Below are 25,440 nucleotides of genomic sequence, written 5' to 3'. Positions count from 1 at the left end.
AACGCAAGTGTGAAGTCAGAGCTCCCAGCCTTCTTTCACAGACTCACATGCCAGGCATTTTAGAATGAACTCAAGATTCCCTAATTAGATTTTGCAATAGGACATGGGAGCTATTTTTATTCATCAGGATACCACTAAGCCCATCAGTGGCTTTGCGTAGATTAGAACGAGACGTCTTCTTTGGGCAGAGGCAGCCCGTGTGCACAGAGCTGGGCAACTGGGCCAGGATTGGCAAAAATGCCCCTTCCTCTGGATCCCTACAGTTTGGCAAGGGCAACACAGACTGGGCTTCAGCTTTAACTTGGACCCCAGAGGTGAAACCTGCATGGCTATTTAAGGTGGCCAGGATTCCTGATAGAGTAAGGCAGTAGGGGCCATGGGGCAATAAAAGGTACACCTTTTGTTTAACCCAGGGTGTCCCAAAGTCTATTTCTATAAAAGAAAAAGCTATCCTCCTCCTGTCCCCAGCTTCCTGTCATTCATATCCCCCTGACCTAATGTCCCAGAAGATACATTGGAAAACACTGGGTTCAGCCCTTTCCATTTCTCTCCTGTTGGTTTTACCTCTTTAGGGGCATATCCACAAGGATGAGAGGGAGTGGTGGGAGTGGAGGAGGATGAGAGTTCTAGTTGATGGATCTAAAGCAATTCAGTAACCATCATGGAGTCTGATGATCATCACTTAGGAAGGAAATGATCCTTCTAGCCAGTCTACCTCAAATGGATAAAACTAGATAAAGTATGTGAAAGTATTTTTAGAAGGATAAAGTACTGCACAGGCATTGTTAATGTCACAGTTGCTTAGGCCTTTTCTGAAGTCTGAAAGGGAGGAGCAGTCACTGAGAACTCAGTTCCTCAATGTGGTCCTAAAGCCACAACCCAGTAAGATCCAACTGTGGGTGGAAGCCCAGTGGCTGCAGAGGGGTCAACTCTGGACTTGGAGACTCATTGGATCAACTTGGAAAGCTCCCAGTGGAAACTGCTTACTCTGGAAACCCTTCCAAAAAGATCCTCACACCCTCCACTTCATGGTCCCTGCAAACTGTCTTCCATCAGGCTCTGCAAAACTTTTTTTTTTTTTCCCTTGAAATTGCTCTGTAGGTCTATGCAAGGTTTATGGAACTCAGTTAACTGGGCAGCCGGGATTAGAGGACAGTCAAGGTGCCTCACCAGAGAGAGGGTGACTTAGGGCCCTCAGCCAACCCAGAAATCACAGAACCACAGAGGGCAAGAGGGTCCTGATCCTTCCCTCCTTAAGGGATGTATGAGAAGGGTAGGTCTAAGCTCCTTTTAAGGGAATAGGACTGGAAATAATTGCAAGTAAACACTTAAGGAATTTGAGAGGAAGTTCTAAATTCCCTGGTGGGTTTACTTTTGTCTACAACTTGTTGTTTTTAGCAAAAATTTTAAAAAATCCTTTCATATTTAAATAAACTGTGTGCCTGGTGACCACATCCTAGGGAGGTTGGTATAAAGAAAGATGGGCTATTCTGCTGCTATTTCCTTTTCTTTTCCTCCTCCTCATCCTCTTTCCCTCCCACTCTTTCATTTCCTGTCTTCCTGGGACAATAGAGATCTCCTAACAACCTCCTTCTAACTTCCTCCTCATAGCCCTTTTCTAAAATGTCAATTGCTAGCACAGCCCATTTAAAAAAAAATGACTGAAATAAACCATCACAGGTCTAAAGGGAAAATCAAGCAGTAGAGGAAATGAAGAGAATAGTCAGCAAAGAAACAAAACAAATACAAAAGAAGCTTCCAGATAAAATACAAATAGGACTTTCAGTGTTGGGGGGCGGGCTAATCTTTTCTGGTGCATTAACATGGAAGAAATACCAATTGCTCTCCTTTTGGGACGGAGTGGGAAATACACCAGAATCACAGATTGCATTTAGAAACTTAGAAAAGTTGGGAAGAGAAAGAGACCTGGGAGTGGGAGACAAAGGGAGACTATAGACTACAGGATGGACCATCATTCATCAAAATGAATCTCAGTCCAAATTGTAAATTATAATGAAATGTGTATTTTTCTGATTATAAAGTGAGTTTTTCTCATTTAGGTGCATAGATCTGAGTCTGCATGAAAAACAGAAAATGAGTATTAAAAGACATCATCCCACTACAGATACCAAGGTATTAGCGTATCAAAATGGATTTGTGGCAGGTCGTGGTGGCACACACATGTAATACCAGTGGCTCAGGAAGCTGAGACAGGAAGATTGCGAGTTCAAAGCCAGCCTCAGCAAAAGTGAGGCGCTAAGCAACTAAGTGAGACTCTGTCTCTCAGTAAAATACAAAATGGGGCTGGGGATGTGGCTCAATGGCTGAGTGCCCATTTGTGTGTGTTGGGGTGCAGGGAAAGGTCAAAGAGAATATGTAGAAATTTGGCTCACAGGGACTTTTGGAAATAGTCCCGAAGCTATCTTTTCAGTCTATCAGCAGCCACTTTTGTACCAGATAAATTTCTGGATCATGGTTTTGCCTGGGGCAGCTGAACTGGATATCATTTCAAGAGCCAGAATCCTCTCAAAAGAACTTACCCTGGCCTCCAGTTTCTGGATCTGCTTCTTGCCACCCTTCAGGGCCAGCTGCTCAGCCTCATCCAGACGGTGCTGCAGGTCCTTCACCGTCTGTTCCAAGTTCTTCTTCATCCGCTCCAGGTGGGCGCTGGTGTCCTGCTCCTTCTTTAGCTCCTCAGCCATCATGGCGGCCTGGTCAAGTTCACAGGACATTTAGTGAACAATCCACCTATCCCTTCCCAGAGCATATGGATGATGCTGTTCAAGTTGGTCTTGTGCATCAGATTGAATCTCCCCTGCCTTACTGGGGCCAGTTATCATGTTCCATTTTGCCTCTTTAATGACTCCAGGAAGCCACCACTAACTGTACTCATAAGGAGATGAAACCTACCTGTCATGCCCTGGCTTGGAAGCCCCCTTTCTCCATTTCAAACAGCATCTGAAAAGAGAACAGTGCTTACATCCGTGATGGCCTTCTTGGCCTTCTCTTCTGCATTCCTGGACTCCTGGATGGAGTTCTCCACCTCTGCCTGACACTGAGCCAAGTCAGCCTCCAGTTTTTTCTTGGTATTTATCAGGCTTGTGTTCTACAAGAAAAATGAGATATCAGTGGTGACGGTTTTATTTGGGCACATGAAACAATCGAAAAGGAGGTGGTTGGGTGGGTTAGTAAATAACTTATAATTATGTTCCATTTCTTGTTTTTCACATGGGTGGTCTGTTAGGTATGATTTCAGCTTCAACTGAACAGAAAGTCTTGAAACATATCCAAAACTGAACATCAAAAAAAAAAAAAATTGAGTCAATGATAAAGGTGGAATTTTGAATATTTAGGATAGATTAGTCAATAAAAGGCAATGGAACAAGGAAATTGTTGATAGATATAACTACATGTCACATGAAAAATAATCCTAATAATCAAAATGTACTTTAGATAGAATTGAAAGGATAATGACAAACTAAAAAATATTTACAATATATATTATGGAAAAAGTATTCTCTTCCTTATGATAGAAATAAGACGAATCAATAAAAGGGGCAAGGAGTACAAGTAGAAAAAAACACATAGGAAGAAATGCAACATACAATAAAATGATGAAGTGATTCACTTTGCTAGTAATCAATACTGAAATTCCCAATGAAGTATGCTCCAACAATAAAACTGATGATGATTCAAGAAATAATAGGGACTTTTCAGAATTTGTAGAAAAGAGCCCTCACATCATTTTCTAATTGGAATAAAAATTGAGACACCTTGTTAAGGAACAATTTACAATGTATTATGAATATCTTTATTGTTTTGACCCTGAAATTTTATTTCTAGAATTTTATTTACTTCCAGAAATATCAAGGCAATAATAATAGTAGATGTATGTGAAAATTTAGTTATGAGCACATTTATAACAATGGTCTTTCTAATCATAAAAATTTTATTGGGAACAATCTAAATTAACCAACCATAGAGGATTGATTAAAGTGCCATATTATAGCACTGTAGTAGCCTGTTTTCCAGACATTAAAAACCATATCATATATGTCATGATCATTGTATTGTCTTGAGCAACCAATAAAAAAACCACATCATAGATGATTTAAAGAGGTAGAAATAAGTTCATGACACATTATTAAATGAAAGCAATAGTTTACAAAAGATCAAACATAGTTTTATCAAAAATGTGTTTATGTAATTCACAAGGGCCTAAGAATAAGATACCCTGAAATGTTAACAATATGGTTGATTTTGTTTCTTCTGTGTGTCTGCTCATATTTTCTGTTTTATAACACAAGCAACTTCTTAAAACTTTCATAAAAATGGTTATTTTGAAAGAAAATCCTAATATTCTCAGATTTCAGCTTAAATGGTATAGGCTAAGCATTCTAATTCAAACACATGAAATCTTGAAATCTGAAAAGGATCCAAAATTCAAAACCTCTCACAACCAGTGGAAAATTCCACAGTTAACCTTATGTGATAAGTCATTGTCAAAACTCAGGCACCCTAAACAGAATCTATAGAAGTCCCTTCAGGCTATGTGTACCCAGTGAAAATAAAACAAAACGAGTTTCATGTTTAGATTTGGGTCCCATCCCCAATATATCTTATTATGTATGTGCCAATCTTCCCAAATCCAAAACAACCTGAAATCAGAAACATGTCTAGTCCCAAGTATTTTTGGATAAGGGCTACTTAATCTGTACTTCCTCTGTGAAGCCTTCCCCAGCTGCTTTAGGCAATAATATGATTCCTGCTTGCTCTGAATTCCCTTTAACATGCATGACCCTTTGTCTTTATCTTTGGATAAAAGAAAGCTCAGGAATCTGTCAATCAAGAGTTCAAGTTTACCTGGCAGTTTTAACCACTACTTTGGGAGGAGTAGGGCCTGGGCTTTACTTGCTCCCATGATGAACCTTGAGCAGAGGCACGTGGAGGAGGTAGTGGGGAGATACCTGGGCTTGCGGGAGGCCCTACCTGCACTCACAGTGGACCTAGAGCCTGGCGCAGGCGGACGCACCTGGGAGTGCAGTAGCTGCACTCGGTCGCTGGCATCCAGCAATTCTTGTTCGGACAGCCTGCGAGTCCTCTCTGTTTGCTCCAGGGCCACCTTCATCTCCTCCAGCTCTTCCTGCAGGAGACCATTCCTGCGTTCCACGATGGCTAGCTGCTCCTTGAGATCCTCATTGCTCCTTATGGCATCATCCAAATGCAGCTGGGAATCCTACAGGGGCAACCAGGAGTGAAGGCAGAGCCGCAGGGCAGGCTGAGGGAGCGTGGGAGTGGGTGGTGCTCACCTTGAGCTGGCCCTGGACCGTGCGCAGGTGTTTCTGGGTCTCCGCCACCTGGCGGTTGGAATGACCCAGCTGGATCTCCATCTCATTGAGGTCTCCCTCCATCTTCTTCTTCAACCTCAGGGCGTCATTCCGGCTCCGGATTTCAGCATCCAGCACGCTCTGCATGGTCTCTGTGGCTCGCTGGCTGTTTCTTTTTAGCTGCTCAATTTCTTCATCCTTCTCAGTAACCTTGCGGTCAAGCTCGGATTTTACCTGGCTCAGCTCTAGCTGGACACGCAATATCTTGCTCTCCTCATGTTCCAAGGAACCCTAATTAGAAAAAAGGAGCAATTGGGAGTGCTGTGGGCATCACCTCTCGAATGGACATTTCCACCCCTATTGTAGTAAAATGGATATTTTTATACCAATTTCACAGATGAAGGGAACTATATTCAGAGGTTCGAGTATTTGACTTGCCCACGAATATCCCAAATGTTGGGATAAAACTTTATATATTGAGCATCCTTTGGAATTAATAAAAAAGATGATGGGTTTCTGTTTTAATAATAATCATAATTCAAATAAAAATTCGATGGTTGGTATCTATTTTAATAATAACTGTAATTCAAGAGCTATTTTCTACAATGACAGGGTAAGTGCTTTTCTGTTATCCTGCATTCCTTCAAATTTTCCTAGAAACATCATCACCAATTGCCCTGCTCTGGACATGACCTGATCTGGTGTTTAGAGGGGCTTTGGGCTGATTACACACTCTCTTTGTAGCATCTGTAAAATGGATAAGAATAATATACCTACACAAATCATATGTACACACACACGTATAACACACAGGTATAGATACATATATGGATAGATATGCATACACATACGTACCTATACATATGTATATATAATGTACACAAAGGTCTGTTGTGAGAATTAAATGAATTATACAAGTAAAGGGCTTAGAACTGTGCCTGGCCCATAATAAATTGCATACATGTTAATCATTATTATGGATCTAGGGCTCATAAATTTGAACTTTACATCTGGCTCTATTTTGATGATTTAAGATTCTTAATAGCCACCGATGTTGTGCACAACCCTAAGTTAAACATAAAACTGAAGGATTCTGAGCTGGCTTTCAGAATGTTTGCTGATTGATTTTTTGTTTTGCTTCTTGCAAGGAAGATATTGAGGACACAATGAACACACTTATTTTCCAAAGAGGACATGTGCTAGAGAGGGTACTTGGGAGACCATGCCACAAAGCTTAGCTTTTTCAGCCCCAGGAAGGGTTGAATGTTCTTCCCAACAGGGACTCAATGCCTCCTGGCAGGGAGGCACCTCTATGGGTGGACAAGGGCATCCTTTCAGATTCCTGTTTTCCTGAACTTCCCAGTGCCATATTCCAGACAAGGCACTTGCCTCTGCCTCTTCCAAGGCAGCCTGGAGGTCGGACTTTTCCTGCTCCACTTGCTTCTTGGTCTTTTCTACTTCCTGGAGGTTCTTGCCAGTTTCTGCAATCTGCTCAGTTAAGTCAGAAATCTCTTCTGCAAAGGACAGGCTTGATTTAGGCTGTTGCAACAGACTCTAGCTTATAGCATAGCTACACTTTTGCCAGGCAATTTAGGGGTTGGCAGCTCACTCGTGACATTCACATAGGAGAGAATACAGGGAAGCCATTCAGATGAGGTGTCGGTAAGACCAGATGTGTTGTCTCACCTGTGCTATGCAGAGGGGTGAGCGACAAGGATAGAACACTTTAATAAATCCTAAAACTTTACAAAGAATGCAACAGGATCACCGAGAGAGCCAGGAAATGCATAAGCTGGCAGAAGCTTTAGAAAGCACTGGATTTTGGTCTTCTAATTTTATAGGGCAAAAGTCTGAGGTCCTAAGGGATTTAGCGACATGCACAAAGATGCAAAGCCACTAAGAATCCCTGTAGGATCTTGTTCTCTAAAAAAGTGGGCATTGTAACCCATTGTGCCTTCAGTTCTTAAAAATAAAACTAAGCTGTTCCTAAGCTGATCTTATGCTCATTAAGGCACAGGATCCAAGACCTGGGGCCCATTGAGCAAATGGGATGCATGTGGGGAGAAGATTTGGTAGAGTAGTGGGAGGGAGGAGGCAGTGGGCAAATTGGGGAAGGGGATGGCAGGAGGAAAAGAGGAAATATTACACAGCTGGGGCCCCAAGAGAGCTCACCTTGCAGATTTTTGTTCTCCCGCTTCAACGTCTCTAACTGTTCCACCACCTCTTCATAGGCGTTCCTCATCTTGAAGATTTCAGTACTAAGCGACCTGGACTCTTTCTGAGCAGCTTCCAGCTCAGCTTGACTCTCATCCAGTTTTTGCTTCCATTCTGCAAGGACCTGGGAGATGATAAAGGGCCATGTGAGAAGCAGAGGGGGCTGGAGGAGTTGAAAGTCTGCTCAAACAAGGGCTATTAGTAATGTCAAGGCTTCCGTCTTTCATCTTTGGGGGGTCAAAGAAGAGGAGGGGTCCTGCTCTGGACCACTGGCTACAATCTTTGCTTTTCTGGATTCTTTTATTATTTATTTATTTTGTAGTCCTGGGGATTATTACCAGGGGTACTCTACTATTGAGCTATATCCCTACTCTTTTCATTTTTTATTTTGAGAAAGGGTCTTTCTAAATTGCTCAGTGTGGCCTCAAAACTTGCAATCATCCTGCCTCAGCTTCCCAAGTAGCTGGTATCACAGGCATGCACTCTGGTGCCAGACCTCTGCTGGATTCTTAAAGATACAGATTGATTTTAAATTCTTGGGAAAAGAAGTGTTTCCGACTTCAGATTCCTTTGAATTTGGTAGTGCTCATGTGTGTATGTGTGTACATAAATTTAACTATATACATAAGTCTCATTTTTATATCTGTATAAAATGAGATTTATTGGGGATGAGGCCCAAGTCTATACACAACATTTATTTGTGTTTCATATACAGCTCATACACTTGGCCTGAAGGTAATTTTATACATTTTTAGTTCATGTGCATTTTAATTGCAATATATCACATGAGGTCAGTCTGAAATTTTTTCACATGGGACATCGTATTAATGCTCAAAAATTTTTGGATTTTGGAACATTTTGGCTATTTGGATTAGGATATTTACCTGTATTACAATCTCAATATAATCTGAATTAGCTCTGACTAAAACTAAAATTCCCTTCAGAGGGACTGTCACAAAAGTAAAGAGAGACTCAGAGTCCTCCAAACTGAGAATTAATGTTCTAGCTGGGGGCCTTGTCGAATGTGGGTGCATCTCACACATCCAAATGTGAAAGCCTGTCACTCTGACCACCACCTCCATTAAGCAGTTGGGGAAGGACCTTATCGAAGTTCCTCTGCTTCTTGTCCAGAGTGGCGCAGGCTGTGTTGGCTCGCTCCAGGTCCAGCATTAGGTCATCCACTTCTCCCTGAAGCCTCTGCTTGGTTTTCTCCAAGGAAGCACACTTGGAGTTTGCAGTCTCTGTGTTCTCCTCTGCCTCCTGGAGCCTCTGGGCCAATTTCTTCCTAAGAGAACCAGATTTTTTTTTTCCTTGTCTTGGCAAAAGTGGGATATTTTAGAATGTAACTTGTCAGGTTGAAAAAGAACTGTCTGGAAGGATTGAGCAAGACTTAGCATTTGAGTGGAAAGGATCCAAGTACAGTCATGTATCACATCATGACATGTCACAGAGCACATACAACTGGGGTTCCATGAAATTGTAATGAACCTGAAAAATTCACATCTAGGGACATGGTAGCCATTGTTATATGTAGTGAAATGCATTACTTCGTATGTTTATGGAGATGCTGTTATAAACAAACCTACTGTGCTGCCAGTCATATAAAGGTATGATACATATGTTTATATACACTACACAGTACCTGATAGTGATAAAAAGCAATTCTGTTAATGATGTATATTTTTATTATACTATACTTTTTTTTTTGTGTGTGGTGCTGGAGATTGAACCCATAGCCTTCGCATGCTAGGCAAGCTCTCTGCCGCTGAGGTACACCACCAGTCCTATTTTAACCTTGTTACTGTTTTTTTGGAGTGTACCCCTTCTACTTATTAAAAAAAAAAAGTTTACTGTAAAACAGTACATCCCGTGATGCCATCATTCATCCTGTATTTACCATGGATCTTGATCATATCAAGAAGACATATTAAGTGATTGGCCTATATCATTTAGGTTTGTGTAAGGAAATCACAGGATGTTTGTACAGCACAGAAATTGCCTCATGATTTGTCTCTCAGAACTTATCTCTGTCATGAAGCAACATGATTGTATCTCTGGAATAATCCCAAAATGCTTGGTGACAAAGAAGGTCCCTAAGAAGCTACCGAGGGGGCCAGAAGAAAGAGTTCCCCACAAGAAAGAGGAGACCCCAAGAGGATGGGAAATGGTTATCTGAATGGTTAAGAAACTGTAACAAGAGAGTCTCTCCAGGTAGGAAGTCCTCTCTGCCTCTTAGGATGTGTCCAGGGGTCACCTGTCCTATTGTAACCTTAGAGCCCATACTTGGCCTCCTCCAGCTCCTCTGTGCGCTGGATGGCATCCGTCTCATACTTGGTCCTCCACTGGGCAACCTCACTGTTGGCCTTGGACAGCGCCCTCTGCAGCTCGGCTTTGCCTTCCTGCTCCTCCTCATACTGCTCCCGCAGCAGGTCACAGTCATGGCGGGAGGACTGCAGGGCGTGGGCCAGGGCATTCTTGGCCTGGGAATTACAGTGGTGACAAATTGCAAAAAATATATGATTCTTTCCCAGATTAAGGTATTTTTCATTGAAATAGCTTTTCCCTAACTAGGATCATTCCCATACTATCTTCAAAACATTTGCCATATCAGCATATCACCTGTTTAGTTTTCTTAAGTTTGCTTTTTAATTATATTTGACTATTCCACAATAGCCAGGAGAAAACCATTAACATTTGCCATAAACAGCAGGTAACCATAAAAACAAATGCAATGGAAATAAAGCAATATTATCGCTGCTTATCTTGGCACTGTCACCTGCTATGACTCTGTGTCTAAAGCCTTCTTTTTATTGCTTGATAAAGTAAATAAACAAATTCTAAAGATTTGTCCAAATTGAGACCTTTTTCCTGGACGTCATCAGAAGGATTGAAACAGAATTAAAAAGGGAACAATTTTCTCACTACTTGATGCAATGTTATTGAATGCTATAACCAGGAGAAATCTGAGAGCATCTTTTGGTGTCATCAGGGGGATGTGTCCCCACACTGGGGACTGTGGAAATGGGCTGCACTGTTTCCAGGGCTCCACCTCCTGTCTCAAGTGAGACAGGACATGCCCAGAGGTCTCTTCACTCACTCACTGTCATCTGGATAGGGTGAAAGTTTAACTCAAGATGCTATAATGGTTGTGAAACACCCTCTGGTGCTACCATCAAAGAAAAGAGTTCTGTCGACCCGGTGCAGTAATTTGTGTATTTTTTTCATCATTTTAAAAAACACAGTATGATATGTCAAGATAATTGTACTGTCATGTGTAACTAATTAAAACAAATAAAAAATAAAATAATTAGCTGAAAAGAAAAAAAAATTATATTTTCAAACTAAAAACAACAACAACAAAAAAAAAAAATCACAAACTGCAAAACACTACCTGAGAAGGAAAACTTACTGCTTTTGTTTCCTGGCTAAAGGAGAGCCTCATTCCTAAAGTAGACCTTCTCATTACTTGTTTGGAATCTGGTTCTCACCATTCCCTGCCTCCCTTTAGTCTACTGAAAACCTTTACCGGGAATAGAAATATGGGAGGTAAGTATAACATTTGTTCTTTTACAGAAGGGAAAAATGGGGGCTTGGAAAAATTTCTAAAAGATTGCCCTATAGGTCATGACCAGTGCACAGTAACCCCAGCTTTCCATTTATGCAGTTTTGTGGGCTTCTGGATTCCTATTCTAATAATTGAACACACATCATTAGCATTTACTGAACATCTACTATGTGTACTGTCCTACTAGGACTGCACCTACTAAGTGCTACTAGGGTGTGGGAAAATTATTCTGGCTCTTCAGGAGTGAACAGGATAGTGGGAAAACATGTATTATAAACACAAGTGCCTAGATTCTGGAATTGAGGATATGAATATCTCAAGGGAGTCCCCCAGACCATATAGTCTTTTGGGAGAAAGGGTACTTAGAAGCAGGTGTTATAGGTGTAATGAAGAATAAAGAGGAAGAATTCCAAGGGGCTTGGATGAATCATTGGGCAGAGGTGAGCAAATTAGCACAGTGATGGTGGGGAGGAGATGCTCCCAGCTGAAGAGGGAAAATTATTTAACCACCCTGTGGAGGATAGAGGTGCTCGGAGATGAGAAAGGAGATCCAATGTCAAGGTACTTAAACTTTAAGGAGCAGGTTCCCACCATATTACAAGGCAGACTTTTTAATGTAGCTCTGCCTTCAACCTGCCTAAGTGAAGTGATTGTGCTCCCCAGCTTCTCAGGTTCTATCTGCTGTGATGTGGCAATTCTCAAAGAGGTGTCCTTACCTTGGTTTCTTCTTCTAGTTGTCTCTTAATCTCCTCCAGCTGCTGAGTGAGGGCCTGCTTGCTTTTGGTCAGCTGTGAAATCAGAGACTCCTTCTCTTCCACTTGGTGGCTCAGCTCCCCTACCAAACAGATGGGACCCCCACATCAGCAAAGCCGACCGCCCTCCCCTGGGGCCTACCCAGACCCCACAGCCCTGACTGTTCTCACCATTCTGGGTCTGAAGTCTTGCCTTCTGCATATTCAGATCATGGATTAGCTGGGTCTGTTGATCATCCTTGGCTTTGATCTCATTAAATTGATCTTCCACAGACCGGCACATTCTTTCCATGTTACTCTTGGGGGGTGGGGTGGGAGTGGGAGATAAAGGTCAACACAAATGGCAAAAATGGCTTTCTGGTACTTGATATTGAACTGGACAGTTTGATAATTTGATTTCTTATTAGGTAAAATAATATAACATAGAAAAGATAAAGGTCAGTTTAAAAAATCATAATCAGGTCAGAATTGCCTCATTTTTATTTGTGATTGCTGCTTGATGACCAGTAATCTGGAACAGTGGTTTTGGTAAGAATGTATTTAATGATTTATATGCAAACTTCTGAGAGGATGTCACTCAAAGAGACTCTGAGATTCTTGGAATATAAGTAATTCTGTTGGTAGGTGAATGGTGTTTGTGAGCAATGTGTTCATGTGACTCTGCTGAGGGTTTCATTGGATAATATAAACGATTCCCTGAGGTGACTTGGAGGGGTTCACCTTTATAAAGTCTGATTGGCCTATATTTTGGTGAAAATTTTTCAGCAACCTCGTATATAATGCAGACCTCTTTCCTCCTCCTCCCACACCATAAAATGTAAAATAAATTGAGCATAAGCTTTTCCTTAGCTTGGGGAACATAAGATGGCAGAAAAGACAGGGATATTATATCCCAAAGGAGACCTCCAAGCACTCTGAATCTCTGAGAAGATGACATACACATGTAAAAGAATTCCATCAGGGGGAGTTGGAAAGGGGAAGGTAACACACAAGGAGAAAAATCAAAGAATACAATAACTTAAAAAAATATAAAGTAATAAGAAATGCTCCTTCCACTGGATTTGAAAATCAAGAGCTGAGAGCAAAAAGCAATTCTGGTGGGAGTGAAGCTGTAAGAAAGGCAGTGTATGGCGGGTGCTCGAGTTTCTTCTAACTCGGCTGACCCTGTAACAAGCTCCAGTCAGGGAATACTATGGTTTGGATGTGGTTTGTCTCCACAGGGTTCATGCACAGAAAGCTTGGTGCCCAGTGTGGCAGTATTGAGAGGTAACAGGACCTTTAAAGAGGTAGGGCCTAAACCAGGTGTGGTGCTAGATGCCTGTAATCCCAGTAGCTCAGGAGGCTGAGGCAGGAGGATTGCAAGTTCAAAGCCGGCCTCAGCAACTTAGCAAGACCCTGAACAACTTAGCAAGACTCTGTCTCCAAAAATAAACTCCCAAAACAACAACAACAAAGAAAGGGCTGGGGATGTGACTCAGTGGTTGAGCGCCCCCTAGATTCAATCCCTGGTGGGTGGAAGGAAGGAAGCGGGGAGGGAGGGAGACAGGGAGAAAGGAAAGAAAACGGTAGGGCCTAGTGGGAGATAAGTAGGTCATGAGGAGCCCATCCTCAGAAGGGAGTAATGCTAGTCTTGAGAGATTTAATTAGTTCCCATGAGAATGGATTATTATAAGAAGCCTGGCACCCGAGTGTCTCTTCTGCATGTGCCTCTCACCACTCTAACATATGCTCCTGCCATTGTGATGCCATCTACCATGGGGCTCTTAGCAGTGCTGAGAAGATGCCAGTGCTGTGCCCTTGAACCTTCAGAACTGCGAGCCAAATAAAACCCTTTTCTTTATCAAGTGTCCAGTCTCAGGTATTTTGTTATAGGAATGGAAATGGGCTAAGACAGAAAGTGAGGAAGAAATCAAGAGAAATCACAGGGAAGCCTGAACCAGACCCTAAACAAGGATAGAAAGAAGCTCCATAGGAACTACCTCCCCACCGCCATTTTTTCTTGATGAACACCCAGACCTTCTGGGAATCCCTCTGTGGAAGACCCACACTTCACTGTTGCTTCTTCTAACCCAGCTAAACAGTTCCAAGAATAGCTCAGTGCACCTTGAAATGAGGACACTCCCGAATGGAGGAGCACACATAGCTGCTCTTTGAGAGAAGCTTTACCTGAAGTCATATGTAGAGGTGGGTTACTATGCAGCTGATGAAGTTAAGCTTCAGTGCACCCATCTGCATGGGCCCCAGAGAATTTGGGGAGCTGCAGTAAGTTTCAGGTGGGAAGGGGGAGCCCTCGCGAGCACAGTGTATTTCTCGGAAGGAATCTCTGGCAAATGGTTTAATGAGCCCTCAGAAGAAAGGAATCTGTTTTCTGGTTCTCTAATAATCTGAGATTTTTTTTTACTCTAAATAAATACTACCTTTCATATCTAATTTTCATAATTTTGCATATAGTTATCCCTCCTTATCTATGGGTTTCATGTCTTCAGATTTAGCCAACACAGATTGAAAATATTTTAAAAAATTGCATCCCTACTGAATGTGTATAGTCTTTTATTTTTCTTTTCGTTATTCCCTAAACAATACACTGTAACAACTATTTACACAGCATGTACACTGTGTTAGGTATTATAAGTAATCTAGAGGTAATTTAAAGTGTATTGGAGTTTGTGCATAGGATATAAGCAGATACTGAGTCATTTTTACTTGAGAAACCTGAGCTGTGGATTTGATATCCATGAGGGTCTTGGAATCCAATACCCCATAGACACTGAGGGACAGCAACTCTTTTTTTTTTTTTAAAGAGCCCCAACCCTTCCAAGTTTTATGTGCTTTAATTACCATAAAACCTGGATCCACCCATGCTCATGCTCATAGGCACAACTTCATATTGACAATGGGGTAAGAAGATGGTGTAGATGCCTATAAATTTATAGATGCCTATAAGTCCCCTATGGTACAATCCATTGATAGGTTAGTTCTAGAACATGCCAGATGGACTGACGGCTTTCTGTAAGATTCAGGAAGGACCATGCCACTGTGAGGAGTGGCAGATCATTTGGTCAAGCTTGAATGATGCTGTGGTCTGCATGTTTGTGTCCCCCAACTCCCCAATTCGTATGTTAAAACTGAGTTCCCTGTGCAGTGGAGCTGGGAGGTGAGGCCTTCGTCGGGGGATTAGGTCTTGAAGTTTTCACCTTCCTAAGGAATTAGTGTCCTTATCAAAGAAGCCATAGCTAGCTCCCTTCCTCTTCTGCCATTGAGGACAGGGTGGTAAGGTACCATCTTTGAAGCACAGAGTGAGCCCTCACTGGACACTGAATCAGCCGGCACCTTGATTTTTGACTTCCCAGTCTCAGAACTGTGAGCAATAAATGTCTGATCCTTAAATAAAGTGTCCTGCCACTTAAATATCTGTTGTTTATAAATTACAGCCCAAATGGAGAAGACACACATCTTAAATGAATTTGAGAAACTGGGAGCAAACAGAAGTGGGGGAGACGGTCTCAGTACAGAATATGCTGTATGTTTGGGGACATGGCCACGGGACAGGAGAACTTAGACTTAGCTGCCTTGCTTGGCCAGTCAGGTACCTTGGACTTGGAGACTGTCTCGATGTTGCTTGCCATGTCATCGATCTCCATCTTTAGCTCACTCTTCTCCTTTTCCAGCTTCTGCTTGACCCTCTGCAGGTTGTCAATCTGCTCCCCGAGTTCGGCCACAGTGTCTGCATGCTTCTTCCTCAGGGTGGCAGCTGTGGCTTCATGCTGCAGGGTGGCCTCCTCCAGGTCCCTGCGCAGTTTCTGGAACTCAGCCTCCCGCTTCTTGTTCATCTCAATCTGGGCTGAAGTGGCTCCACTGGCTTCTTCCAACCTGTCACTGATCTCCTCCAATTCCCTGGCCAGGTCTGAGCGTTGCTTCTCCATCTTGGCTCTGACTGTGTGCTCTGCTTCAATTTCTTCCTCCAGCTCTTCTGTGCGGGCCTAAAAGGGTCAGCATATCAGGAATGTTGTTTTGGGAGGGAACAACTCACTTTGTGAGGGACTGAGTGATGAGGAATTGGCAGCATGTAGTTAAGAATACATTATAACACTGAGTTAGTGGAACAAAATTGGAAATAACCTAGGTGTCCATTAATAAGGGAGTGATCAAATCAATTGTGGACTTTCTCTAGAAGTCTATGAAGTAGTTAAATGCTGATCCATGCCTACCTACCCTGGATAGCACCACAGAAAATAATGATCAATGAAATATGTGAGTTATAGAATGATGTGCTCAGTATGAAAATTTTTATGCTAAAAATGCAAAGAAACAAAATATTGCATAAATATATTCTATATATTTTCTTTGGATCTTAAATGTGCACAGACAGACATAGCAAAAAATCCACCAGGATGTACATCTGATTGAAACTGGTAGTTACTCTGAGAAACTCAGAGATCACTGGGCTTAGGAACAGTGGCAATGCTTCTCTATTAATAATATTTAGTTTTATTGGTCATATATTTTATTCTTTCCAAGGAAATACGTGTATGTTACTTAGAAAATTAAAATATTAATTTCAAAAATTAAAAGAAAAGTCAGTTGCAGTAGTGCACGCGTGTAGTTCTGAGCTACTCGGGAGGCTGAAGCAGGAGAATCATTTAAGCCCATGAGTTTGAGACCAGCCTGGGCAAAAAAAAAAAAAAACCAGGACATTTTCTCCAGCTTCCAATAGGAAGAAGAAAAGAAGCTCAAGGACCACAGGGGGAAAGAGCAAACAGGGGTGCAGGGGCACTTGCCAAGGGATTTCCGCAGTTGGGAAGGTTTTGACACTTTTACCTGTAATTCTTTAATCTTCTTTTGCAATTGCAAACTGTGAACTTGTTCATCATCGATTTTGGTTTGTAACTGACTGATTTCAAATTCCTTCCTGCAAGTAGATTTTTTTAAAAAAATAAAAGAACATGAGATACAAGCTTTTTAAGGGTGGGAAAGTTGGCTTTCAAGAGCCAATGGAGAGGTAGAAGATAAAATAGCTACTTCTTCAATTTCTCCTCTGCTTGCTGTTTGTCATTTTCTAGATCCATGATGGACTCCTGGGACATTTTCAGGTCTCCTTCCAGCTTCCTCTTTGCTCGCTCCAGGTCTGCCCGCAGTTTCTTCTCCTGCTCTAGGCTGCCTTCGAGCTGGGAAGACATAGGCAGAAAGTATGGAACCCTGCTACCAAAATGAGCTCAGCCCCTTCAGTCAGTGCAGCCACACACCTGGCCCATGGCTTCCTGGGCTCCTGTAGAGTGCTGGCCATAAGCACCTACCCTGGAAGGAAGCAAGTCTTCCCCCTCTTCCCTCTTCTTGCAAAGAGAACCCTAGGGGATCCTTTGGTTGGCTCCTGGATGCTTCTTTCAGCCAATTCCCACTTGACCCTTTCTAGGACATATTCCCTGTAGGAGTCTGGCACCCATAGGTGGCTGTTCTTGCCCAGACAGGAACAAATGGGGGATTCTGTGAATGACACATGCAGGTCCAGATTGCACAACATAACCCCCCCACTACTTATTCTATGCAACTGTTGGGGGCATTTGGGCAAGGACTTCGTGTGTGTGTGTGTACAAATAGGCACAAGGAAAGGAGGGAATGTGGGGAGAGCACACCTACTCTGGCCTCAGAAGAGTATAAGAGACTTGGAAAAGTTCTAGACATAGTAGTGAAAAAAAATTAGAAAACTTCAAACCTGGTTCTCGTATTAAGAACAATAATGTCAAGCCACAGGATCAGCCTAGGTGTTGGTCAGCAGATGAATGGGTAAAGAAAATGTGATATACATACATATGTGTGTGTGTGTGTGTGTGCGTGCTCATTCATTAATAGGTGTCCATTAATAAGGAACCGATCAAATCAATTGTAGACTTGCTCTAGAAGTCTATGAAGCACTTAAATGCTGATCCTTGCCTACCATGGATAGCACTATGGAACATAATGATGAATGAAATAAGTGGAGTTTTACTCAGCTATAAAGAAGAATGAAATTAGCTGGTAAATGGATGGAACAGGAGAACAACATACTAAATGAAATAAGCCAGTCTCAGAAAGTCAAAGGTCAAATATTGTCTCTTATATGTGGAAATTAAAGAGAGAGGTAGAAAGAGGAATAATAATAATAATAATAATAATAATAATAATAATGGATCTCTGAAAATAAAAGGGATAAAAGGGAGACCACTGTGACCAATAGAGTAGAGGTAGGGACAAGGGGAGGGCATGGGTGGGGACCAGGGAATGAAATCTACCAAATTCTGCTATGTACGCATACAAATATACCACAGTGGATACTGTTGGATATATAACCATAATACACTAATTAAAATAATAAAAATAAAAACCAGAAGTGACCAGCAAAATAGAAGCATAGCAGGGGAGGGAGGAAGGGAGGGAGAGTGAAAGGGGAATGAGGTTGACCAGATTATGTTTTGAGCATGTGTAGATATGGCATAATGAATCCCACTGTTATGTATAATTGTAATGCACCAACAAAAAAAATAAAGTTTGCTCTTAGCGAGCACGAGAGAGAATATAAGAATGTATTATGATGTGGAATATATTAATTTTCAGAGCCACAACTAGAACTAGTGTTTCTGTGGCTAGGGATTGAACCTAGAACCTCATATATACTAGGCAAGTGCTTTACCCCTGAGCTACACTAGCTCCAAATGGAACTAGTTTTTAATAATTTTAGAACAGGATTGGAGGTTTTGGAACCCAAATGAGCTACAAGTGGATGGTAATAATGATGAAGATGGTGATATAATAATAATATTAGCAGCCGAGGTCTTAACTCAATTTTTCTATGTGATAAACTTCCCATGGAAACCTTCCAAGGTAGAGCTATTTGTGTCCCCATTTCATAGGGTGGAATTGGAGGTTCACAAGGTTAAGTGACCTGGTCATTATTCCAGACTTCTTTGGGGTCAGGCCAAGGCTGAACTCAGGGTTCTGATTCCAGGACTGGAACTCTGGAGCACCCTATTATGTTCATCCCCTCTCTTGCCTGCACCTCCACCAGTAATAGACACTGCAGCAGAGGAATCAGATGCACTTACATCATCTATTTGCTGTTCCAGCTTGATATTTACTTTGATTAGACCATTGACTTTATCTTCTTCGACCTGCAGATCATCCAGCGTTTGCTGATGGGCTTCCTGTAGCGATTTCTTTTCTTTGGTCAGCTTGGAAATGTTTTCTTCAAGTGCTGTCATTTCTTCAGACAGATTCTTGACCTAGAGAATAACACCACCAATTTAATATTGAAACAATTAAACTCTAAGCTTCCAATAACAAATGTAATTGCTGTGTTGGGCGTGGTGGTGCATGTAATCCCAGCTGCTCAGGAGGCTGAGGCTGGAGGGTTACAAGTTCAAAGCCAGCTTCAACAACTTAGCGAGAGCCTATCTCACAATAAAACAATAAAAGGGATGGGATGTGGTTTAGTGATTAAGCATCCCTGATATCAATCCCTGATACCAAAAAAAAAAAAAAAGAAAAGAAAAAAAAAGTGATTGTTGTCTCTCTTCCTCTGACTACTGTGCTTTTTTACTTCCTGGAATTGACAATCTCTCAGTTTTTTTGTTTTTAGGATGGGGGCTCACTATGTTACTTAGGCTGGCCTTAAACTTTTGGGGTCAAGTGATCCTGCCTCCGCCTCCCAGTAGCTGGGATAGGGGCATGTGCCACTGTGCCCAAACAGTCTCTCAGTTTTTTTAAAATCTGCCTTGTTGCTCTCTCATGATGTCTCAGATTCTCCCATTAGAATTATTTTTTCAAGGAGCACATTCTATTTTATAACGAGGGACATTGTTAAAATGCAAATATGCTACCTCTGAAAGGTAACATATCAATCTATATTCATTCGTAATGTATAATGTATCTGCAGGTATTTATTAGGTTGGCTGATGGGGGTTTAGAATGAGGCAGGAAGGGAAGGAAAGGCATGAGGTATTATGCAAGAAAACCCTGAGGGGAATCTGGTGTTGTCAGGGTGTGTGGTTAGGGCACTTTGAATAGAGCTCTAAGGCATTAAATAAAATTACTTTCCCTGTACACATCTTTCAAATCTGAGGTTGCCCTTTCTTGACCCATGAGCTGAATCTGGCCCCAAACATATTTTCTTTCATTTACAATTTTTGAAATGTTATCAAATTGGGGGGTAAAAAGAAATTTCACATAAAATCTCAATTTCTGGCATCTTTTGGAAAAGTAGAAGCTCTGGCAATGCTGGATAGACATTTCTACCTGAAGGTAGTTGGCTGGTGATTAGTCAAGGCTACTATATGTGGCCAGGGTTCACAGTCTCCACCCTTTCCTATCATCTATGTTCATCACTCTCAATTGTCTATCCCACATTGACTCCGAGTATTAACTGCCATTGTTATCTCATATCCAGCAGACCTCAGCCCTTACCCCTCCTCATGGGTGACCACTGTGGTATGAATCATGCCATGTGTTTTTACATATCTTTGCCACATATATATTTCTGTCCTGTGTGCATGCTGGATATTCCATTTTTCCTCATATTTCTCCCCACTAGTCCTAGGTATTTATTGTCTATCTTTGATGCCCCGTGTGTGTGCACAAGTCTTTTGCTCCCCAAAGCTGCATGGTATTCCCTGGTATGCATCCGGCATGTTCTGCCTCTCTGTTCCCCCAGGGGTGGACCTGGATATTTCCTGCAGCTCTCCCACAGGCAATGCTGCTATAAACCTCCTTGCATATGCTCCTGCTCCAATCTCCCTCCTCTTCACAGCGGGAAAGTGGGGACTGGTGGGGAGACGGGGGCGGGGTGGTGGTGGTGGTGCCCACTTTGTCCATCTGTGGACTGGTGGAAGACTTCCTTGGTCTGCACACTTCAGAATCTCTGAGTCGTAGAGTATGTGGTTCTTAATTCAATTTTGTAATTCCAAAAGACCTTCCCAAAGGCTGCATCTGTTTATAACCTGCCAGTAATTCATCAGGGTCCCTGAGCCTTACCTCCCTGCCAATCAGTCATTGGTATTATCTAGTTTTCTGCCTCCTTCACGATCTGTCTTGTTTCTCAGGCATTTTGGGTTTGCTATCCCTGTGCTGGGTGCTATGAGCAACAGAGATGAATATGAAACAACCTTCTCTCTTAAGAAAATGCTGGAAGTTTGTGGTACAACAAGGGAGAGTTGAGAAGAGCCTGCAGGTTGGAGAACAAGGCAAAGGGACCTAACTACCCTGCAGCTTGGCTCCTGCTCCAACCTCCCAGCAGGAAAGTGGAGACTGGTGGGGAGCTGGGGGCGGGGTGGTGGCGGTGGTACCCACCTTGTTCTCTGTCGCATGCTTCTCCTTTTCGACTTTTGTCAGGGTCAGCTCCAGGTCGTCAATGTCTCTCTTGAGAGAGGAGCATTTGTCTTCCAGATTCCTTTTCTTGGCCACCAGGTCAGAATTCATCTCCTCCTCCTCTTCCAGCCTCTCGGTCAGCTCCTTGACTTTGGCTTCCAGTTGGATCTTGCTTTTGATGAGACCCTCACACCGTTCCTCGGCGTCCATCAGATTTTCTGTTTCCTGAAAGTACCAGGTCATTATAAGTTTTCATCAGTCACTTGGCAAGCCTTAGAAGGAAAGGGACTGACCCTCTAAAAGTCCATCTCCTGTATCTACGCCAAGGAGTGGTTGTGCACACACATACACACACTCACATACATAGGTACACATGCGTGCGCGCGCGCACACACACACACACACACACACACTCCCTACATATCATCCACATACTCTCTTTTAGACCACCAAGGATATCATTTATTTAAGAGACAGTCACTTAAAGTGACTCAAAAGAGTTCATGGAGTTCCAAGTTCAGTTTATTTTATTTTATTCAGGACTAGGGGTGAAACCCTGGGGCACTCTACTTCTGAGCTACATCCCCAACTCTTTATTTTTTTATTTTGAGACAGGGTCTCACTAAATTGCTGGGACTGACTTCGAACTTGCAATCCTTCTTCCCCCAGCCTCTTGAGTTGCTGGGATTACAGATATGTACAACATTCATTTTAAAGAATAAAGCCTCTAGAAAGTTGTCTGATTATTTCATGTTTCCTAGCAAACACCAGTTGAAAAACAACTCATCTACTCCATATTATCCCATGTTAAGCTAGAATTTTCAAAACATGACTACCTTTTAATTTTCAACACAGAAGTGGCACCTGTGTGTCCTCGGCTGAGCCTCCTCAAGCCACAGAACATTACAATGAAAAACACACAAGAATCAGTGATTTAATAAGTCCATGTGCCAGAAGGCTCCGCAGTGAATCTCTCAGACAGATGAAGATTACTTAATTCTGTTCTTCAACAAAACAGGCTATATCTTCCCATATAAGAGAATTTTAAAAACTGGACATGCATGGCAGGGAAATGGATAGGAAGAGACCGGCAAGAATAAATGCAAATATTTATTGCACATCTTTAAACCTCAGGTATGTGCTCCCTGTCGTTCCCCAATAGCCATATGAGGTGGGTGTATTACTATGCCTATTTTACAGATGAGAAAACCAAGGCACAAAGAGAAGGGCCTTGTGTTAGATTACCTTCACTAACAAGTGAAGGATCTGGGATGTAAACGCAGGTGTCTTGCTCCAGAGGTTGTTATCCATTATCCATAGATAATAGGTTGTTATCTCACCCACTGTGCCTGGGAAAGTGTTCCTAAAAACTGTACTATACCGATTGGGAAAATGATAGGGGAGTTGAAAATTCTTGGCAATAAGGCAATAGGCGAAGAAAGTATTGGGGGATTTATTAAGAAGGAAAACCCACAAATGCCCTAACTTCTGGGAACTGCCAGAATTTGCATGCTGTAGATGTGGTTTCATTTTTCCTATTTATTTGATAAAAAAGTGTTCTCTAAACCAATTCTGAGTATAATACTGTCATTGAAAATCATGTGGAAAATGACTCATCTTTGAATTGAATCATCTCATTTGAATGATTTATTTTTATTGATAGGATTTTAAAAGACCTGGTGAACTCCTGACAGCTTTTTATTTTGAAGACACAAACAGCTCTCATATCTACAGCGAAACACGTCTAATTCTGCTACGGAAGACAGGGAGGGATCAGGGACAGCCCAAGTTCACTTTGCAGACATTATTTCTGGCCTGTGCAGACCTTGGGACCAGCGGCTGGCCTTCTACTGAAATACTCTGTATGACCACTGGGTGGCACCACTGCCTCTTGAATAGACTCCTTAAGGGGCCTCAACATCCTCCTTTTGAGTGATTTGCATTTTCAGAGAGGATGTACTTACAGACTGGACCTGCAACTGGAGGTCATTCTTTTCCTGCAGCAGGGAGACCATTTTCTCCTCCAGCTCCTTCCGCCGAGCCTCAGATTTGGCCAGGTCTTCCTTGGCCTTCTCAAAGTCCTCCTTCATGGTAGCCATCTCCTTCTCTGCCTCTGCACTCTTCAGCAAAGGCTTGATTTTAAAGAAGAGGTTCATCCAGGGCCAGTGCTTGACATTCATAAAAGAGCGGATGTTGTACTGGATGCAAAAGATGGAGTCCCTGTGCATTGGTTAGGACTCCAATTAATAAACCCCAGCAAGGCCTCGTCTGCCTCAACCCCCGCTTGCTCTCAAAGGACCCTAGGATCTGCATCCTTCCTGGTTGAATGGGAAGGAAGTACAGCCATGCTTCGCAGACCCTGTGGTTCCAGAATAGCTCTTCAAATGAGGGGCACAGGACAGAGCACGTGGAAAGGTTGGAAAGAAGAGAAGGCACAGGGCCATTGGTGGATCTCACTTTGCCTGGCTGCCTGCTGCACCACCCTGTTGAAAATCCTTTACCTGAGATCATCGGTGGATGCCTAGTGACCAATGCCATCAGCACATTTATTCAGACGATTGGGTCTTTCTCTCGCATTTGAATTATTAATCAAATCTCACTTCTTTGGAACTCCTTCTGCCTTTGATTTGCTGCTTTGTAGTATTTTGACATACAGACCCCCTCTTCCTGCTGAAGCATTGGTAGAACCCCATGACCTGTTTTAGGTGTCTCTTAGCCTCTTGCCCTGGGGGAATTGATTTGTTTTCCTAATTTTGATTGTTGCCTATGTCCCCGCATATTCTACACAGCTTCATAGAAATATATGTAAGTGCCTAAAAACTCACTTATGTCTCCATTAAACTGGTTCTTCTTTTGGAATATCTATACTTTATTTCCATGCCAGCTTCCATTGGCTTCACCAAACTGGATGCCTGGTGTATTCCTAGCACATGGTGGAGGTTCACTATGGCACTTATGGTGTTAGATCTACACCGGAAGACCAAACTGCCACCCAAGTTCCCTAATGCCCTCACATAACCAGTCATCCATGCTGCTTTTCTTTTCCTTGAATTATCCAAGCAATTAGACTCTTAAATATTTCCTTATTCCATGCCCTCCTCTCCCACCCATAGACTAAAGCTCAATTCAGGTCCTTGTCTCTTTAATTTGGACTTCCACTACAGTCGGGGTCATGACCCCTTCCATCCCCTCAGGTTCACTCTCTTCCCAGCTGCTAGAGTGACCTGATCCCTCACTCATCTCCTTATGTTCCTTCTGGAGTTTCCCCATCAACCAGAGGATGGGGACCCTCGCTACCTGCCTCATTCAGTATTCCAATAACAGTGACCTGCTTGTTGGTGTCCCTTCCAGATCATATTTTAAAACACGTTATGCAAAACTTTTTCCGAGGGGAAAAAAGTTCGTGCTGACCCATTCATGCCAACTCCAAAGCCCCAAGCATTTTGGGGGGCTTGCTTGTGTCAGGCCCCCATTCCCCTGACTATAACATTGCACTTATGTTAAAATTGGTCATGCCCATGTCTGCTTCCCCCTCCTCTGTGAGCTGCTGGAAGACAGGGTTCATTTCTGTATGAGATTGCTGCTCTGGAAATGTTGGTCAAATGAATGAAGGAGAGTCTCCCAGCAATAAAAGCAGGAAGTAACAACCAGCTGCTATGTGGGACGGGCAGGGTAACATAGAGGGAGAGTCTGCATCACCTCCTCTCCAACATCTTCTTAAACTCCAACCGCATTAGATACCCCCTGCACACGGCCTGCGTGCGTGTCATAAGGGTCACCAGCTTCTCATCTCTCATCTCCTCCAAAAGTCCCAGGAGTCCAGCTTTGAAAAATACCTGCATTCAAAGAGAGATGATCCCTGCTTTGTCTTCAGCAGGTTGTCAATTGAGTCTCTTGAAGGAGCCTGTTTCTGCCCAAGCCCACCCCTGGGTTGGAACCGGCGGCAGTTTAGCCTCCAGGACTCTTTCCCAGTGACTTTGGGGCAGTGAGATGACCCGTTCTAAAGTAGGTTCCAGGCCCACCAACTCATATGGACCAGTTCTGTCAGAGCTTATGCTCAGACAGTAAAAATGAGTCCAGAAAATCACACTAGTGCAACTGTACCCAGATGAGGTCTCCTTCTCTCCCTGCCCATCAACAAAGGCGGGTCTCACTCTCGGGTCCCCTGCACCAACTGTATGCAGTGGCAGAACTTACTCCATCTCCATGGAAGCCAAGGAAACAGAATACTCTGTGGACCATCTGAGGA

The 25,440-nt window shown here is 42.7% G+C and overlaps 1 protein-coding gene across 1 annotated transcript in view; it reads right to left on the bottom strand.

Annotated features, from left to right (window-relative positions):
* The window catches only part of Myh13 (myosin heavy chain 13), a 51,163-nt gene that overhangs the window by 2,152 nt on the left and 23,571 nt on the right, over window positions 1-25,440 (bottom strand). Inside the window, exons 19-35 of the mRNA XM_027946845.3 lie at window positions 24,891-25,027; window positions 23,156-23,411; window positions 21,174-21,416; window positions 18,935-19,111; window positions 16,878-17,023; window positions 16,677-16,767; window positions 15,449-15,838; window positions 12,030-12,156; window positions 11,823-11,941; window positions 9,825-10,021; window positions 8,643-8,826; window positions 7,500-7,665; window positions 6,717-6,841; window positions 5,310-5,618; window positions 5,033-5,236; window positions 2,981-3,106; window positions 2,541-2,711 (exon numbers count right to left, since the gene is read on the bottom strand). Of these exons, the coding sequence (XP_027802646.2) occupies window positions 2,541-2,711; window positions 2,981-3,106; window positions 5,033-5,236; window positions 5,310-5,618; window positions 6,717-6,841; window positions 7,500-7,665; window positions 8,643-8,826; window positions 9,825-10,021; window positions 11,823-11,941; window positions 12,030-12,156; window positions 15,449-15,838; window positions 16,677-16,767; window positions 16,878-17,023; window positions 18,935-19,111; window positions 21,174-21,416; window positions 23,156-23,411; window positions 24,891-25,027 (3,168 nt within the window). The remainder of the gene's footprint in view (window positions 1-2,540; window positions 2,712-2,980; window positions 3,107-5,032; window positions 5,237-5,309; window positions 5,619-6,716; window positions 6,842-7,499; window positions 7,666-8,642; window positions 8,827-9,824; window positions 10,022-11,822; window positions 11,942-12,029; window positions 12,157-15,448; window positions 15,839-16,676; window positions 16,768-16,877; window positions 17,024-18,934; window positions 19,112-21,173; window positions 21,417-23,155; window positions 23,412-24,890; window positions 25,028-25,440) is intronic.

The sequence above is a fragment of the Marmota flaviventris genome, chromosome 17, assembly GCF_047511675.1.
Source record: "Marmota flaviventris isolate mMarFla1 chromosome 17, mMarFla1.hap1, whole genome shotgun sequence".
NCBI classification, from domain to species: domain Eukaryota; kingdom Metazoa; phylum Chordata; class Mammalia; order Rodentia; family Sciuridae; genus Marmota; species Marmota flaviventris.
This window is presented reverse-complemented; position numbering and strand designations above follow the sequence as displayed.